Source organism: Protopterus annectens, chromosome 1.part1, assembly GCF_019279795.1.
Source record: "Protopterus annectens isolate FY-2018-M chromosome 1.part1, PAN1.0, whole genome shotgun sequence".
Taxonomy (NCBI): Eukaryota; Metazoa; Chordata; order Ceratodontiformes; family Protopteridae; genus Protopterus; species Protopterus annectens.
Genome location: NC_056726.1, coordinates 207,323,916 through 207,343,143, shown reverse-complemented (window position 1 = coordinate 207,343,143; position 19,228 = coordinate 207,323,916). Strand labels below are relative to the sequence as shown.

Below are 19,228 nucleotides of genomic sequence, written 5' to 3'. Positions count from 1 at the left end.
GATAGGAGGCAGAGGGAATGGATTCCTCTCCATCTGAATCCTCATAGGCTAATAAGGGCATGTCCTGATAATCAGAAAGATCACAGTCATTGGACTCCTGGTCTGTAGAATCTGAAGGCAGCTGAATTCTTTGTCTCTTAGCAGGGGAAGGCTGGCTTCCCCAATTAGCATTATAAGATCTTCAGCCACTCTAAGCATTTGTGTTTGTGACATGTGAGGCCTAAGCATGTACTTTGGTCATCGTTTTTTTAGGTGTAGTGCGTATTCTGGGCCTAAGAAACTCAGTAGTTTTTGCTAAAGAAGAAGTCGGTTTGATTTGAACATCGGTACGTCGGAAAACACCCTCAGAAGCTGGTGCCTGCACAGCTGCTCTGGACCCAGCCAAGGTAGAGACATCCGCTGGTTCCATAGTCGAAGAAGCATCTTGCGGCATACTGGACTCTGAATCGGTCTTAGTAGAGGCCTTCGAATCCACAGAAGTGGGCATCATGGACTGCAAAGGCGCCTCACTGAGTACCGGCGGATTGGAGAATAGCTTAACGGAAGCATCGGCGACAGTTTTGAACCTATGCGGTCTGTCCCTGTCTTTAGCCTTACGTTTTTCGGAAGATCAGCAGTCAGATGGCTTACCGAAGCCATTTCGGAATATGGAGATAGAGAGCGAAAGAATTTAGCAACAAAAATAGCCCAATGACGAATGGTTTGGGTGTTAAACAAGGTACAAAACAGACAGCGAGGGACGTCGTGGTCTGGGCCTAAACAGGTGACGCATTAAGAATGAAAATCTCTGTGAGGTATTTGCTTTTCACAGGCAAGACAACTATTAACTTTTTCTGACATCGGTTACAGCAAGAAAAAAGGATCCCCAACGGGGTATTTAGCTTTAGAAGACTTAAGGATTATCAACTCGAAAAATGAAAATTTCAGGTAGTGGCCGACCAGCACTTGCGAACTGCTTCTGATTTGGGCTCCTCCTAGGTAAGAAAGACTGATTTAGTGGTGTCCGCTGCTGCCTGTTTTTATACCCATGACGACCTGACGTCATGGAAGAAGTGCCAGCATACGACGCAGAAATACTAAGACTCTGGTATTCGGGCCGACTGTGGGCTACCTGCAGGCAGTTAACCCAAGTGTGATGACTGCAACAGTGAAACACGAAGAGCATACGGTTTTTGAATAAAGGTAGCCCATTTTCTGGGAAGCTATACAATTGCTCCTGCCATCTCTCGTGTACTGCCCAGTTCTCAGAGGGTCATAACCATGTCTTCTCTATCCGTGTAGTTCATGAGCATTATAATAAAGTGCCTGGCTATGTTTGTTGGGGACTCTGTGAAATCCCAATAAGTGCATTCAGTCACTAGGGCACAGAAGAGTTTCCATAAGATGCATAGTGTCCTTCTGACTGTATGGACTCCTTTACTTTGCTGCATCTGGCAAATCGATTAGGAGAAGAAGGTGATTCTGCTTAGACCACTGCTCCAAGTCAAGTTTAGTTTTCAGTCTATAGGTTTTAGAGTAAAGCATTTCAAATTAGTCTGAATGGATAGAAAGTAGTGAATTGTGATCTTGCAGGGTTTGGTGTCTCTCTCTCTCTTTTTCTCCCCATTGAGTCATATGATCTTTTTTTTTTTGGCTTTCTTCACTTAGTCTCGTGCAGTATGACCTATAATATACATTTTAGAGGGTAAAGATAGAAACATAAAATGCTCCCAGGCATACCTCTGAAATGTCCAGATTATTTCTGCCTCATATTTTTGGTCTGTTCCTCATAAAATGTGTAGTTTTCTGGCAAATTACCAAAGACTGAAATCACTAAATAATGACAGACATTTGGGTTTCAGGTTCATATGCTTAAGAAAATGCAAGCTAACATGAAACCCATTATTCTACCAACTTTCTAAGTTTATAAGAGCAACATTTAAAATCTGTCCCTCCATTATTTTTGGCTTTGTCCAGATTTTTTGTGCTAAAAGGTTGGGAGGTATGCTTCTAGTTCTGGTTTACTTGTATTATCCCTGATCTTCACCCTTATATCGACTATTTCTCGTGCCATGGATTTCAAATGAATTACCCAGATTTTTACATAGAAAATACACTGCTGCAAAATCTCTACCACTGGTTTCTGCAATGAGCAGGCACATGTCCAGCATCTGGAATTGCCTCCAGCATCTGAATACAAATTATACCATGCAAAAATTTCCAGACTGGCAGCAGCTAATCAGTGTGAATAAATTCCAATATGTCCCTAAATATGTTGTCACCCAGAGAACGGTTTAACACAAAACAGTTTTAAATATTTTGCTTCAAAACGGTTATCAACTGTGCCCCAAATATCCATATACAGTAGCATATGATACATACTTGGACTACTAATTTTACAGAGGTGGAAGTTAGAGAGAAAGCACATGTGCATCTTAAAGGATTGTGCAGGCAGCAGTTATGTATAAAAATTGAGTAGTAAAAAAAATATAAAGGAATCCATGCCACCGTTTAAGGCAATAGTAAACTTTTATAAAACAAACACAGATACAAAAATGAGCGCTTTCGTCTGGAAACTAGACTTCATCAGATAAAAGACACACCTGCTACTCATTGCTTAAATACCATTCAGTTGGTACATATCAATTAATATTAAAAGGAAAACGTACTTAAAAAATCACTCGTTAAAAAATAACACATAACTGGATCCATACATGTTGAACCCAGGCAATGTATCCTGTACCTAAACAAGTACATAAAAAACTTAAAACACAATAATGAATGTGCCAACAATCATTTCACATTAATATAATTGTGTTGCAAGTAGAATTAAAAAAATTCCATATGTATTCTTATATAAAACATCTCATATATATATATATATAATTCAAATGAATGGCCGTTAACATTTTATGAATACAACAAATCAAATATTTTCTGGTTTAGATGTTAAAACAGGTTTGATTGTTACATATTTGTTTAAGCCAGGTGGAATAAAGGACTTTAATCTAAGCTGCCATTTCAATTATTTGTTAAGCAAAGCATTTTTAATGTCCCCACCTTTAAAGTTGTTTTTTACAATAAGATCTATAATGCCCAATTTGAAACCATTAAAAGAAGGGCATAGCAGAGAATGTTTAAACAGGACGCTAGTCTCTTTACCAGTTCTTATATCATATTGATGCTCATACATTCTATCTTTAAATGCCCTCTCTGTTTTACCTACGTAGAATGCACACTTGGCCATGTATACAATCATCATGGTTTTGCAATTTCCCTTACGGAATCCAACGACACTGTTTAAACCATTGTTTAGCCTGATCCATGCTTCTTTAAGGATGAGATGGCAGAAACTACAATTACCACAGGAGGTGGTTGCTTTGAAGATGCTAGTAAGCCCTATCAACCTGTTCAAATATTCTTTTGAAGTTTTTACCCGTTTTATAGGTAAAAAAAGGTTTTGTCCCTACCAAATCGTACACCTCTTTGTTTTAAGTGTATTCCAATTGGCTCTAACTATATCAGTAAATGATTCTGAAAACATGTTGTATTCCATAACACAGGCCCCCGTAGAAGTTTTTTCCTTCCATTTTCCTTTTTGTTACCTTAGATAGAGTTTGCCCCAACAAAGCCTCATATTTAGTTCCCCAGCCTCTATATACTTCTTCTAATACTTCCTTTACCATCTCCACAGGGTACCCCCTTTCCAATTTTTTTTCCTAGAAATATGAACTCATTAATCAAGTCATTAAAGTCAGAAGTCATTCTTGCTACTCTTACAGCTTGACCTTTAATAAGACTTCTTTTTTGTGCCTGAGGATGATAGCTAGTATAGTGCAAATAGCTGTTGCACCAAGTATTTTTACGATAAATTTTTGATTTGAATCCATTAGATGTTTTTATAATTGTAGTATCAAGATAGTTTATACTATTTTCATTCCATGTGTGTGTAAAAGTGAAAAAGGGGGTACTACTGTTAAGATAATTCATAAATTGTTCCAAAGTGTCTTTGGTTCCATCCCACAATATAAAAATATTGTCAAGGAACCTTAGGTAAAGCCTTATATTCTTGTGGAAGGACCTATGAAATACATACCTATTTTCCCATTCGAGCAATACTAGGTTGGCATAAACGGGGGCACATGCTGCCCCCATTGCCACACCACTCATTTGTTGGTAATATTCACCCTGGAAGTTTATATAATTATTATCTAATATCACCGCCATGAGTTCTAAAGTTAAAGAAATTTTATCTTTGGGAAGAATAGAATATTTGTGAAGACTATCACCAAAATATTCATGTCCTTTGATCCTGGGTATACTAGTAAAGAGATCTTTGACATCTATGGTCAGGAAGCTACAACTTTCGGTCCATATGTCTTTAGTTAATTTACTTAGAAATTCCCAAGAATCTTTTAAAAGATGTGCTGTTTTAACCACAATTTCTTCAGTACAGTTGTCAAGTTGTCAACACAGACTACAAGAGGATGAGTCTTTGCATTTTTTGCTGACACTATGGGTCTGAAAGGTGGCTCTCTAATAGATTTGTGAATTTTGGGCATGCCAAAACTGTTCGGAATGGTAGGGTAAGTCTGTCTTAAGTAATTGTAGGTTTTGCCATCTATCCTGTTGTCCAATAAATATTCCTCCAGTAATGAAAAGATTCTCCTATACGCTATACTGGTGAAAATGTGGAGGTGTCAAGTAAAATATTCATAATAGCATTATTGTATTCCTCTACACCGAAAAATACAACCCCCCCCCCCATCAGGTTTAATAATGCGACAAGTTCCTTGAGCTTGTAAATCATATAAGTTCAATTCATCAGTCATCAAATTAGAATGTCCTGCCTTCCATTGTTACTTGTTTATTCCTCATATATTTCCTCTATAACTATTTTTTCAAACATTGATAAAACCGGATGGAGGGGTGGGTTGTATGTACTACTTCTCACCAACTCAGAAGAAACATTACTGTTATTATCTTTTTTGTTACTGAACAAAATATTTAAGTTCAACTTTCTTAGATATAGTTTAAAGTCTATTAAAAGGTCAGCTACATCCCCATAGTTTGATTTAACAAATTTAAATCCCTTAGAAAAAAAGAGCAAAATGTTCCTTGGTCAAAGTAGTTGCTGTGTAATTAAAAATTTTACAGCCCCTATATTCACTAAGAATACCTTCTGTGTCGTCAACTACTATTATTTCCCCTTCCTCACTACCTTCTTCCACCCGTAATTCATCCCATATGTATCGGATGTGTGGCCTGGGTCTGAGGGATACCTGATCTTGTTTGCTAGTCTCTCTGACCTTCTTGGTACTAAAAAATTCTGGCAGCATGTGCCCCCGTTTATGCCAACCTAGTATTGCTCGAATGGGAAAATAGGTATGTATTTCATAGTTCCTTCCACAAGAATATAAGGCTTTACCTTATATTGACGATATTTTTATATTGTGGGATGGAACCAAAGACACTTTGGAACAATTTATGGATTATCTTAACAGTAGTACCCCCTTTTTCACACATGGAATGAAAATAGTATAAACTATCTTGATACTACAATTATAAAAACATCTAATGGATTCAAATCAAAAATTTATCGTAAAAATACTTGGTGCAACAGCTATTTGCACTATACTAGCTATCATCCTCAGGCACAAAAAAGAAGTCTTATTAAAGGTCAAGCTGTAAGAGTAGCAAGAATGGCTTCTGACTTTAATGACTTGATTAATGAGTTCATATTTCTAGGAAAAACATTTTTGGAAAGGGGGTACCCTGTGGAGATGGTAAAGGAAGTATTAGAAGAAGTATATAGAGGCTGGGGAACTAAATATGAGGCTTTGTTGGGGCAAACTCTGTCTAAGGTAACAAAAAGGAAAATGGAAGGAAAAAACTTCTATGGGGCCTGTGTTATGGAATACAACGTGTTTTCAGAATCATTTACTGATATAGTTAGAGCCAATTGGAATACACTTAAAACAAACAAAGAGGTGTATGATTTGGTAGGGACAAAACCTTTTTTTACCTATAAAATGGGTAAAAACTTCAAAAGAATATTTGAACAGGTTGATGGGGCTACTAGCATCTTCAAAGCAACCACCTCATGTGGTAATTGTAGTTTGTGCCATCTCATCTTTAAAGAAGCATGGATCAGGCTAAACAATGGTTTAAACACTGTCATTGGATTCCTTAAGGGAAACTGCAAAACCATGATGATTGTATACATGACCAAGTGTGTAGGATGCCATGCATTCTACATAGGTAAAATAGAGAGGGCATTTAAAGATAGAATGTATGAGCATCAATATGATATAAGAACTGATAAAGAGACTAGCACCCTGTTTAAACATTCTCTGCTATGCCATTCTTTTAATGGTTTCAAATTTGGCATTATAGATCTTACTGTAAAAAGCAACTTTAAAGGTGGGGACATTAAAAATGCTTTGCTTAACAAAGAATTGAAATGGCAGCTTAGATTAAGTCCTTTATTCCACCTGGCTTAAACAAATATGTAACAATCAAACCTGTTTTAACATCTAAAGAAGAAAATATTAGAATTTTTGTATTCATAAAATGTTAACACGTCCATTCATTTGAATTATATATATATATATATATATATGAGATGTTTTACATAAGAATACATATGCAAATATTTTAACTCTACTTGCAACACAATTATATTAATATGAAATGATTGTTGGCACATTCATTATTGTGTTTTATGTTTTTTTATGTACTTGTTTAGGTACAGGATGCATTGCCTGGGTTCAACTTGTCTGGATCCAGTGAAGTGTTATTTTTTAACGAGTGATTTAAGTGTGTTTTCCTTTTAATATTAATTGATATGTATCAACTGAATGGTATTTAAGCAATGAGTAGCAGGTGTCTTTTATCTGATGAAGTCTAGTTTCCAGACGAAAGCGCTCATTTTTGTATCTGTGTTTGTTTTATAAAAGTTTACTATTGCCTTAAACGGCGGCCTGGATTCCTTTATATTTTTTTACTACTTGGTTTGCATTTTAACTTTTGGACTTTGTATGTATAAAAATTGTTTTGTCATTTCAGTCAGAGGTTAAGAATATTCTGTTTAAGGAGAGTATTTGGATAGTATTGTACAGTGAAAAAGTTTTAACCCTGTGATGAGCACATACAGGACCAGGATTGGTTAAGATACTGTTTAAGCAGTGGTTTAAAACTACTGAGTTTGTTGGGCTGTTTTATTTGCATGGGGATACTATTCCAGAGTTTAGTAAAGCAGTAGGAGTAGAGTGAGTCTCTTGCGGGATTATTTGACTTATTTGTAAGAAATAAGAATTTGTTACTAGAATGGAGGTCCCTTGCTGGACAGTAGGGTATCAATACGTTTTGTAGGACAGTAATTTTTCTGGATGATGAATGAGTTTGTGTGCTGCAGTCAGTTGAATGAAACTTTCAAAGGAGGTTACACTGGTTCCATCCACAATATATGTTGTTGTTTGTCTTTCGGCTTTTCCCGGTTAGGGGTCACCACAGCGGAACTCCGGTCCGCTAATGCTTGGCAGCTGGTTTTTATGGTATCGAGTTGCCAGCCCAACGCCCAACCTTCAATGAAGGCACGCCCATTTAAGGCATGTCTTTCGAACGCCCAATCGACCGCAGGGAGGACATGCAGACTCCACACAGAAGGCAAATTACAAGCAACTGCTACAGTACATTACTCAGTATTCTGGTCTAAAGTCTATACAGACTAGTTCACAAACAGCTAAACAACCTTCATTCTCAGGTCTAACACTGAAATACAGAGTAGTGTGTGGCACCAACCACAGTGTCAGCCCTGCCCTGACCAGCTTAAAGGAAAATAGAAAAACTGAACACAATCAAAGCAACGTGTGTACTTTTTTTTTTTTTTTACTTTACCAAAGGCTTGCAATACAGTGCATTATGTGCTACTGTTGCAAAGACTGGCTACTACTAAGGTAAGCAAAGCAATGACTTCATGATTCTTCAGCTACTTAATATCCATAACTCAAGCAAATGAAATGGAGCATCCCAGAACCCTGCTAAGTTGTCCAAGTTGTTCCACACAGACTACTACTCTATCCTCTGCTATTCAGCTTTTACTGACCATGTGGAAATACTGCAAATAAGCACACCTGCTGTAATTTGTTTAAGGAAACTCCAACCATGTACATCTACTATAACTTGTGCAAGGGCACTCCAACCAAGCATACCTGCTGTTAACGTTCAGGGCACTTCAATCAAGCTCCTCATCCAAACTTTCACACAGTTATTAATCTTGGCTTAGTCAGTACAGCCTTGTTTTGGGTGTAAACAAGAAAAAAGCCAGGATATTATGCCACATAAGCTAAATACAGACAGCAAATTACAGCAAGGTATCCCTACCTCTGATGAAGTTCCTATTTAGCCTGTTATAGAATACAAACTTTAGAATCTACAATGACACCAAACGTGCCTTCTCAAAACAGTGTACATCAGCAGCATACAGTATCAACAAAATGTTTAAATGACTATGCAACTTAAAGATCTATCTTAGCCTTCAAACCCCTAAGATTAATAAAAGAGCTAATCCTTAGACTGTTTAGCTTAATCACCTTTACAGATGTCTCTGCCAACTCCTACATGAAACTTTAAATTGCACACATCGCCTGATATGTCAACAAATCACAACATAGAACACGATGGATTAAATGTAAAAGCCTTTAAATGCTATGCCTTCAATGCCTTAGCCATACTGTGCATATGCTGCTGGCATAAAAAATGCTCAAAAGCAAATGGCCTAGAATAGCAGGACTATTTAAATGGTACTTACCACCAGAGTTAACGAGGACTTACAGATTATCTAACAATTTCCATCTAACAGTGCCTAAGACTTGAGTGCTAAGATGACACGTTACTGGTATGCAACTCCAAGCTGTGGAAAAACCTAACCAGCACCCTATGTCAGCAAAAGAACGCAAACCTATTCAAACAAGGTTTGGCAAGGATTAAAGCAATCAGTATTCAGCAATGACATTAAACTGTCCACATTACTAATCAGTATCCAATGATCAGCCTCTGCCTTCCTTTAAGACTTAACAGGCTTACCAGCTGAAGTTTTCCCTCATTGTTCACTGCAGCGTTTCTTTAGCCTGCTAGCCCTTATCTTCAGCTCTCACCACTCCTGCTCACCCTGTCCCTCTTACTAGCTCTTAAGTATTTTTTCTACCTGTTCTTTTCACTAGACTACCTCTATCCTTTTAAAATCTGGTTCAGCATTTCTGTAACTGTCTTGCTTTATCACATAATCACACTAGATTATCATGTTTGCAAACTGGTCTTTTATTTGGACGGAGTACCTGTGAAGATAATGAGACACACCAAGTAGCAGCAGTGGTTGCTTCCTATACTAAACGCAAACCTTTCGAAAAATTAGAATGCATCAAAACCCTAACCATTTCTACTGCATCCATCTGTTCCAGATGCCATGCATATAAATGTACAAAATGCTTCAAAGACGATCAACTTACCCTTCCAGCTTCATCCAAAATAAGAACGGAAATGTTCTGTCCTCCTCCTTCTTTGAGAACTTGGGGGCAGACTTTGTGATTAAGAAAGCCACCAGAAACAAGTACTTTCTTTAGATTAAGATGTCTGCAAGAAATCAAATGAAACAAGTAAACAGCATAATTTTTACAAAGAACTGCCACTTATTACCTGATACTTTCAAAGCAGTCTGATGCAGTGTCTTCTGCTTCCGTTAATTAATAAATCGAATAACTAAATTTATTTACAGTAAGTGAAAATACTAACAGGTACATTAAGGCAAATGTGTTGCATTATTCATCTCGCAATTCAATCAGCCAAAACACACATTTCTTTTCAATCAGTGGTCATTCAGTTAAAAAAGTGAAAATATAATTTTAGTTCTACAATGTATTCCTTTACACTAATTTAAACTACCCAAGCACCTCTATGAAGTATTCAATCTGCTAGAACCATCTTCAAAGATAAATGTTTTACCTTGTAAACTAGAGTCAAAAGGAGTAAAACAGGAAATGACGGCTGCTGAAAAATAGACAAATAACTTTCATATCAAATGGGAAAGGAAGTGGAGTAGTACGTCAGTGAGTTTTCAGAGTAAAATGGCAAAACAAAAGATGGGATGCCATTTCAATAAACTTATGCCAATTTTTCGGTTATCTTATTAAGTATAAGGGCAATATTGGAATACAATGCAGTCGTGTCAGCATATTCTCCACAACTGTATAGGTTTGAGTAGTATGACTTATCACATATGGGACTGCACCTTAGGAAGACATCTGACATTCATCCTAAATTTCAGATCTTAGGATGCAAGGCATAATGAAGAGAGGTTCCTGTAAAATCTTCAGTTTTTTAGAGAGAGAGAGAGAGAGAGAGAGAGACTTTTTTCCCCATAAACACCTTTATTAAATTGCATCTAAAACCGTGACAAAGGTACATATACAATAATAAACCAGAGTGATTTTTTCATGCACTATATGTGTTAACTCTAACATTAATTCACTCTGAATTACATAAAATGTTCAATTCCTTCCTTCCATTAAACCTTGTTACTCTTCTTGAACATTATTCTTCATGTATTTTCCCCACAGATTCCATTCTCTTGCAGGTAATTTTCTCTTTCCTTTCTGCAAGGATCCCATCTCCAGTTCTTTTATCTCCTTTACAATATTCTGTACTTCACTTGCATTTCATTTAGATTCCAATTACCATTTTCTGGTAATTACTTCTTGGCAGCCATTTAGCATTGACACAAAACACAAAGCAAACATTTGCAATGTCTCAAGTTCATATTATGTCTAATACAAATGTTCTAAATGCAATAAATTCTAGTTTATTGTTTTCTAAAGCCAGAGCAAATACTGCACTGAGGGGGGGATAAGAGGGATTAGAGTGCAGATTTTGAGCAGTTTAATAAAGTAAACACCACCATAAAAATACGCAGACTCCACAGTAAAATAAAGAAATGCACAGCATAGCTCAAATCAATGTTGTTACTAATTTTTTGAGGCAAAATAAAGAAAAAATGCATACAAATCAGTGTTACTAGTTTTTTGAAAAAGGATTTCCAGCACATCTACAAAGGGTGCGGCAGTCCAGCACTAAATCAGATGACTTATTTTTCATTGTTTAACACAGAGAGAAATAACAAATGGTATAGTTCATTGTTTATAGGGAAGGAATTATTTAACAATATACTGATTAATACATGCACATCAATTTCAGTTACAAACAAACCTCTACCAGAGGACACAAGTGCAGTTATAACATTGATGTAATTTAAAGGGTCAAAATTTACAACAGTGAGCAGTTCCGAGTGTGACTGTGTGTGACTGTGCTGTACTAGGTATGGGCATATTGTCCAAGTTGATGTTGTTTTAGACTTCAGTAACACGTTTTTATGGAGAAATAACATGCTACAGACTGTAAAGTAGTGCAAACAGATTATACCTGTAAGAAATTATGTGCATTAGATTGAAAAGATGATATGTAAACATAAAAAATCAGTTACTATATAAATACACAGATTCATGGGCAAAAGACAAAAATGTTGGTTCAGGTGCCTTAGCTAAAGTGCAGGCAGACAAGTTACCACATTTTCAAAAAAGTATCTTATTCTCAGAAAAGCAGTATTTTTATGCTGGTGTTTCCTTTACTAAACTGCTCAAAATCTGGCCTCTAATCTCTCAATTCACTTTTATTGTTGTAAGAAAAAAAGGTAACCGTTCCAGGCTAGTACACAATTTAAAATTGGTATACATGTTTACCATTCTAGAAGCACTTGTATATGTAACACCAGAAATTACAGTCAAATTTAATTTGCAGAATAAATTATTTACAGTTACAGAACTGGGAAATTAATTTTGTGTTATTGTTTTGTTTCAGCAGACATTAAGACCTTTGAATTATGGTAATAATGTGTTGTAATGCATAAATAATATCTTGATACAGATAGAAAAGCATTTGGAGATATTAAATGGCGTTAAATTAATGTAGAATTTACAGTCAATGTTACATTTTTAAAAGTGAAAGTACAATCAAAAGTTTAAATCCCATATAAGAAAAGAGTACAGCATGAATATTGTGTGGCACTGAAGCCACAGATTTAAATCTTAAAACAAAGAAAATAGTCTTTTCCACTGGTACTAGTAAAACACGGACACTAGCAACTAGCGCTTTCATTCACTTTTATTCTTTGTGAACTTCTTCAAAAATACTCTCACACAATAATTTATAACAAAAATGCTTGTCACATGTCAAATCATATCATTAATCACTTAACTCACATTCTAATACAAACTCATTATATGCTTAAAAATATATAAAAAAAGAATGTATACATATAAAAATATCCAAACATATTTAACATTTAAATATTACATTGAATTAAAAAAGTAATAGAAAATAAATAATAAATAATCACATATACAAACATGTTTGTATGTATATGTGAAACCAACTGTTATTCCATCAACAAAAAACACTTTATATTGATGGTTTCGTTCAGACCTGGCTTTTTATCTGCCCCAAAATGAAGTTGCCATAGGGACTCTTTACATTCTAAAAGTGTTTTATAATCTCCCATACAGGCTATTTGTTTAACACTGTCTAAAACAGTAAAGACAAATTTCTTAAAATCAGAACACACTAGGGGAACGCCTTGCTATTGCATTAGTTTGTTCTTTTTTCCTTATGGGTAAAAGATGTTGACCAATTCTTTTTTAAACATCTCGTGGTCATTCCAATATAGTAACTAGGACATGAAAGGCACTGAGCAACATAAACAACCATCTCACTATTACAAGTGTAATAACTTTTACACCAGTAAGTTCTTTTCATGTAGTTGAAATACACAGATGAAGAGTTGCTAATGTACCTACATTGCCTATAATTATTACAAGCATAAGTCCCTTTAGTAATAATAAGACTACTGTTGTTATCTTTACTCATATTTACTCCACACGCCAATAAACTTTTGATGTTACAAGTTCTTTTGAATGTAAAATTTGGATGCATGCCTATTACTTTCATAAAGTGCTGGTTACCTAATAATACTTTCCAATTATCCACTATGATATCCTTAATGCACCACATTTCATTAGTAATAGGTAAAATAAAACACAGGAAAAATCGTGTTGTTATCTATTACTTGATCAACATTTCCTGAATTTCTACTTGACAAAATGGGACAGGCTTTACCCTTTTTCTTAAAGCCAAAACCTCATTTTCAAAAGGTTTTAACCAAAGCCTATCGTATCCTCTTGCCTCAAAAAATAGCCTAAGGTTTTCCCTTTCTCTAAAAAATGTATCTACTGATGTAAGCCTACTGAGTCTTATCAGCTGTTCCTTAACAACTCCTTTTTTCATATGCTGCGGATGTAAACTGTCCTTATGTAGATACTGATTTACAAAAATGGATTTTCTATAAATATTTCTAATGAAGCTCTTTGACTCAAAGTCATAGGTCAAATTAATATCCAAAAAATTCAAGCTGTGACCATAACCACCTTTAGTGAACTTCAGGAACTCTGTAGTACTACTGAGATACACAAAATCATCAAATTCTTCAAGAGTGCCTCTCCATAGGAAAAACAAATTGACAATATAACGATAAAAAATAATATTTATATCAAAGCTGGACCTAGACTTTGGAATTCTGGCCGACTGAGGGTAGCCTGACAGAAGGATAATCCCAAGTGTAATGACTGCAACAGTGAAACACGAAGAACATCCACCTTTAGTGAACTTCAAGAACTCTGTAGTACTACTGAGATACAGCACAAAATCATCAAATTCTTCAAGAGTGCCTCTCCACAGGAAAAACAAGTTGTCAATATAACGATAAAGAATAATATTTTTATCAAACATATTGTTGATAATAAATTTGTTTTCCCAATTTGCCATCACAAGATTGGCAAATACTGGGGCCTCTCTTGCCCCCATTGCTACCCCGGATGTCTGCTTGTACAATTGATTATTAAACCTAAAAAAAATATTGTGTAGTATAAGCTCCATTAGGGTGCATACTGTATTTATCCTGATGTTATCAAGTACATTATTAGTAGTCAAATATTCTCTGACAATCTATACCGGTTTCTTGGTCTATACAGGTATAAAGAGAAGCCACATCTAAAGCAGCGAAGCAAAAAGATTCACTTTGTAAATCCAAATCTCTTAGCAACTCTAATAAGTGCCAGGAGTCTTTGAGGTAAAATTTTGAGGCTTGCATAATGGAATTTAGAATATAATCCAGCCAAATGAAAAGGGTTTCTGTTTTTGACTTGGCTGCAGATATTATAGGCTTAAAGGGAGGGTTAATACTGTTTTTTTTTTGTATTTTTGGAATACCAAAAAAAATTGGAATCTTAGGATGTTCCACTTGTAGATAGATGTAACTTTCATGGTCTAATTCCTCCTGACAGTACATATCAAATAAACATGTATCCAGTCATAAATAACTTGCCTTAATACATGCAATATCCACTTTTTTATGTCACTTCATTTTTCAGCATGTCTTCTATAGATCTAATGTAATCAATTTGGTTCATAATTACTATCTTACCACTTTTATCTGCTCTATAACCCTCAGTTGTTTGTTACCACATAAAGCCTTCAATGCCTGAATTTCCAAGTCACTTAAATTACCAATATTTTTGTCCACTTTCACATTTCTGAACCCTGTTTCACAGAGATTCTGAAAAACTTGGGAGTGTTCCTAATAAAGGTGGACTGAATGTACTTATTTTGCTAGGACCTTTAGTGTATAAATCACAGTTAACATCTTACATGATATATTTTAAATTTCATTTTCTTAAAGCAAGTCTGAAATCTACAATTACTCTGGCTAAATTCATAGTATTTCCAGGAATGAAAGAAAAACCTTTTTTCAAAAGGTCAATAACAGAATGTGACAAAACTTCTTTAGACAGATTTAAAAATTCTGTGTCATAAAACATAGTTTCAGGTCTAACTACCATTTCTTTCTGTTCCTTCCCCTCCCCTTTCCTTTGTTCTGTACTACTATGGACCAAGTAGGTCCCCCCCTTTTGTTCCCTTGTTGATCCACCAAAAAAGGGCCCCAACTTTTAGAACTACCAGCACCTTCTGTAACATGTGAATCAATAGTGGTATTAGAAACTTCCACATCTGGCAAGGGAACATTAGTAGCATTTGTAAAATTTTGATTATTCATAACATTATTTAGTTCACTTGCATTGTTGTTATTAACTACACCATCAGAATTTAAACGCAAAGACAAATTATGTCCATTAGTATCTTTCACAGCATTTAAATTGACATTTTGGTTAGACAGTTCATTATTGTCTTTTACATTATATTCAGTTTTGTTTTTATAAGCAAAAATATCACGGTGTAATTTCTTTTGCTTTCTTGCTACTATTGTACCTCTATATCTATGAGCCTTGGCTGCTATACCACAAAACAAATTCTCATTTAATGAAAAACAAGTTCTTAATATGCTCATTTGCTGTACTCATGTTGTTTCTGACATCTTCGAACTGTTTGTGATAATGTTCTACCAAAACACACATTAAATTAATGCCAAAATCATGGAATAAATCAACAAGACTGTGATAAAGATTGTCCCCAAAGGAAACACAGTTTGGAAATTTGTTTGTCCTTAAACCTTGGGGAACACACTTGCGTTTAATGCATTCTGAGAGATAACAAATTTCAACATCTAACATGACATATTTTAACGTTAGTTTTTCAAAGTCATAAATGGTTTTCTTGCAAGCGTTTTGCTCGACTACAGAATTTGAAACATTATCTGTACTTACAGGCATATTTTCTAATTCTTCTATGTCCCCAAACTGATTTTTTCCTGCCTGTAGAATATGTTCCAAAACGCTGCTTGGGACGACTGTATTTTCAGTCTGCTGAACTCGAATAGCCTCAGAAATGTCTCCATGATACAAACTACTTTGAGCATACCCAGTAGCATTGGAAACACAATTTAAAACATAACTAAGCCCGGCTTTTTGTCCAAAACCTTGTTGGATAGCATTGGTGATAATGTTCGTAATACACTCAGAGAATGACTCAAAATTATCAGGAACTGGATGGGTGGAAAGATTCAAAAGTGTATCCTGTGAAATGCTTTCATAGATTAAAATCTCATGTCAGGAAAAGAATGCAATGTAATTTTACTACATGAAAACACTTTGCATACTTGTAAAGGATAGACAAGTAATTGCAGAATCAGATCAATTCAATTCTAGTAATAAATGTACATGTAAAATGGTTCACAATTTTATATATTTCATGCAGAAACTGCAGTTGGCCAGAGCACACCAGAGACACCAACTTGTGTAATTAAGTTATCAGATTGCAGGCCAGCTCAGTGAGCTGAACTAAAGACAGTACTGCATGCCATAAAACAGTATGGTAAAGATCAGTTAAATATCACTGATGATAGTTTTATGCAGTAAAAAGAAGTTATGTACTCACCAGAACGTTCCATCTGAGTAGTTATACTTAATTTTTCTGCAACATGTGGGTATACGGATCCGTATCGGATCCGAGCCGGCAACTTTTTTCTAGCATCTGCTCCAAGCTCCTCCCCTTACCCATAATGCCCTACCATCTCCTATCTTCCCTCAGATCGAGTTTGCTGCAACTAACAATATATATGCAGCTCAACCCAATAACCAACCTGAAAACAGGATAAGGTCTGGGGGATGGAGGGAGGGAGGGAATGTTGCAGAAAAATGAAGTATAACTACTCAGATGGAACATTACGGTGAGTACATAACTTCTTTATCTGAAGTAGTTAACTTTATTTTATCTGCAACCTGTGGGGCAGAGTCCCCAGCTACTCCGATCCTGGGAGGCCCTTATGGAAGGATATTCCTGAGCACCGCACAGCCAAAGGATGCTCTACCCCTCGAAATCAGATCCAATTTGTAATGGGAAATGAAGGTATTTGAATTGGCCCATGTCGCTGCTGCGCAAATATCGTCCATAGGTACCCTGGACCAAAAAGCAGCAGAAGTCGCCATGGGCCGTGTAGAGTGAGCCTTAACTATAGCAGGAGGTGATAAACCTTTTGCTTTGTAAGCATGTGAAATGCAAAGAGTTATCCATCTGGCTAAAGAAACTTTAGAAATAGCTTTTCCCATAAATGCTTTGGAAAAAGAAACAAACAATTGGTCAGTCTTGCAGAAAGACTTTGTTCTATGAAGATAAAAACGAAGTTGTCTATGAACATCCAACAAATGGGAAAGAAAACGGGCAGATTAATGGACTGGTTTATGTTTGCTTCAGATGCCACTTTAGGTAAGAAGGAAGGGTTAGTACGGAGGGAGACCCTATCCTTATGGAAGACCAAATAGGGAGGCACGGCAAACAGAGCTTGAAGCTCAGAACCTCTCCTAGCCAAAGTGATGGCTACTAGGAAAGCTGTCTTCCAGGACAAAAAGTCCACCGAAGCTGCGGGTTCAAAAGGAGGGGTTACCAATGCCTGTAAAACAAAAGTAAGGTCCCAAGGAGGTACAGAATCCTTGACAGGAGGCCATAGTAGAAAAGTACCTTTGAGAAAAGCCTTATACAGCCTAGAGGAGGCTTTGTACTTTCACTGTGGAGGAACTAGCTCCTTGCTGAAAGATACTAGACAGGAAGTCCAACACTGCTGGAACAGGAGCTGTAAAGGGATCTATTTCTCTATGTGAAGCCCAAATGGAAAAGTGCTTCCATTTACTGCAATATAGTTTTCTAGTGGAATCTTTAAGAGAGGCCACTAGAATCGATTTGACCTGGGATGAAAGACCGGGAGTCCTGGCGATTAACAGAACTGGAGCAACCAAGCTGTTAGCTTGAGGCTGCCCGGATCAGGTGGACGTGTCACCGACGGATGGGAAATTAGATCCGGGCAGGGATCCAGAACCCACGGGGGAGCTAATAGATGAGACCAAAGGAATGGGAACCAAACCCGATGAGGCCAGAACGGGACAATGAGGATCACTTTGCACCGTAGTTGGCAAGCTTTCTGAAGAAACTTCGGAATGAGTGGCAATGGAGGATAAGCATACAGAAGTCCAGGGGGCCAAGCATGGACTAGAGCGTCTCTGGGGACTTCCCGTGGTGAGGGAATCAGAGTGAAGAACTCGCTGCACTTCGTGTTGGAAGGAGATACGAAGAGATCGCAGCAAGGCTGACCACATGCCAGGAAATTCTCCTCTGTTACTGACCGTTTCAGAGACCACTCGTAGGGCATCAGAATGGCCCGGCTCAATCTGTCTGCTAAAATGTTGGAGCGCCCCGGGATGTGCGTTGCTATCAGACACCGACCAGTGGAAATCACCCATTCCCACACTCTCATGGCCTCGCGACATAGAGGGTAGGACCTGGTTCCCCCCTGCTTGTTGATATACCAGACGACCGACATGTTGTCTGACTGAATTGCAATCAATTCAAGAGGGAGGACTGTGTGAAGGGCTTTCAACGCTAAAAGCACTGCCCTCATCTCTAGAACATTTATATGCAAATTTGTCTCTGTCTGGGACCACGTGCCTTGGACTGTCCTTCCCAAACAGTGTCCCCTCCACCCGAGTTGGGAGGCATCTGTGGTCACTGTGGTTTGGACTGGGGGTGATGCAAATGGGCATCCTGTTGATATCTCCGGTGACATTAACTACCAAAGAAGAGATGTCCTGCAGACGTGACTGATCTTGATTGGAAATTCCATGGGTAGGTCTAGCCAAGACCACTGGACAGCCAGAGTCCATTGAAGAACACGCATGTGAAGGCGTGCATACGGGAGAATAGATATGGTGGCAGCCATGGAGCCCAGAGCCCAGAGAACCTCGCTCGCCTTTGAAGACTGGGAGTTCGCTACTTGAGCTATGTGGCCCCTGAAATGTAGAATCCTGTCTGGAATTAGGAATACCTTCATCTGCAAAGTGTCTAACCGCGCCCCAATGAAGTCTAGAATTTGTACTGGTTGCAAATGGGATTTGTGAATATTGACTGTAATTCCCAGTAAGTCTGCTAACCGAATGAAATAATCTTGGGCCAGACACAAGTGATGCTTGTTGTGCGCAGCGAAGAACCAGTCGTCCAGGTAAGGAAACACCTGAATACTCTGAAGCCTCAGGTGGGACACTACAACTGCCATAACCTTGGTGAACATCCTGGGAGCTGTGGTGAGACCAAAGGGTAGGGCCCTGAACTGAAAGTGACTGGCGCCCAGCCGGAAGCGCAGAAA

The 19,228-nt window shown here is 37.2% G+C and overlaps 1 protein-coding gene across 1 annotated transcript in view; it reads right to left on the bottom strand.

Annotated features, from left to right (window-relative positions):
- The window catches only part of IBTK (inhibitor of Bruton tyrosine kinase), a 1,862,448-nt gene that overhangs the window by 1,295,250 nt on the left and 547,970 nt on the right, over nt 1–19,228 (bottom strand). Inside the window, exon 9 of the mRNA XM_044074098.1 lies at nt 9,489–9,612. Within this exon, the coding sequence (XP_043930033.1) occupies nt 9,489–9,612 (124 nt within the window). The remainder of the gene's footprint in view (nt 1–9,488; nt 9,613–19,228) is intronic.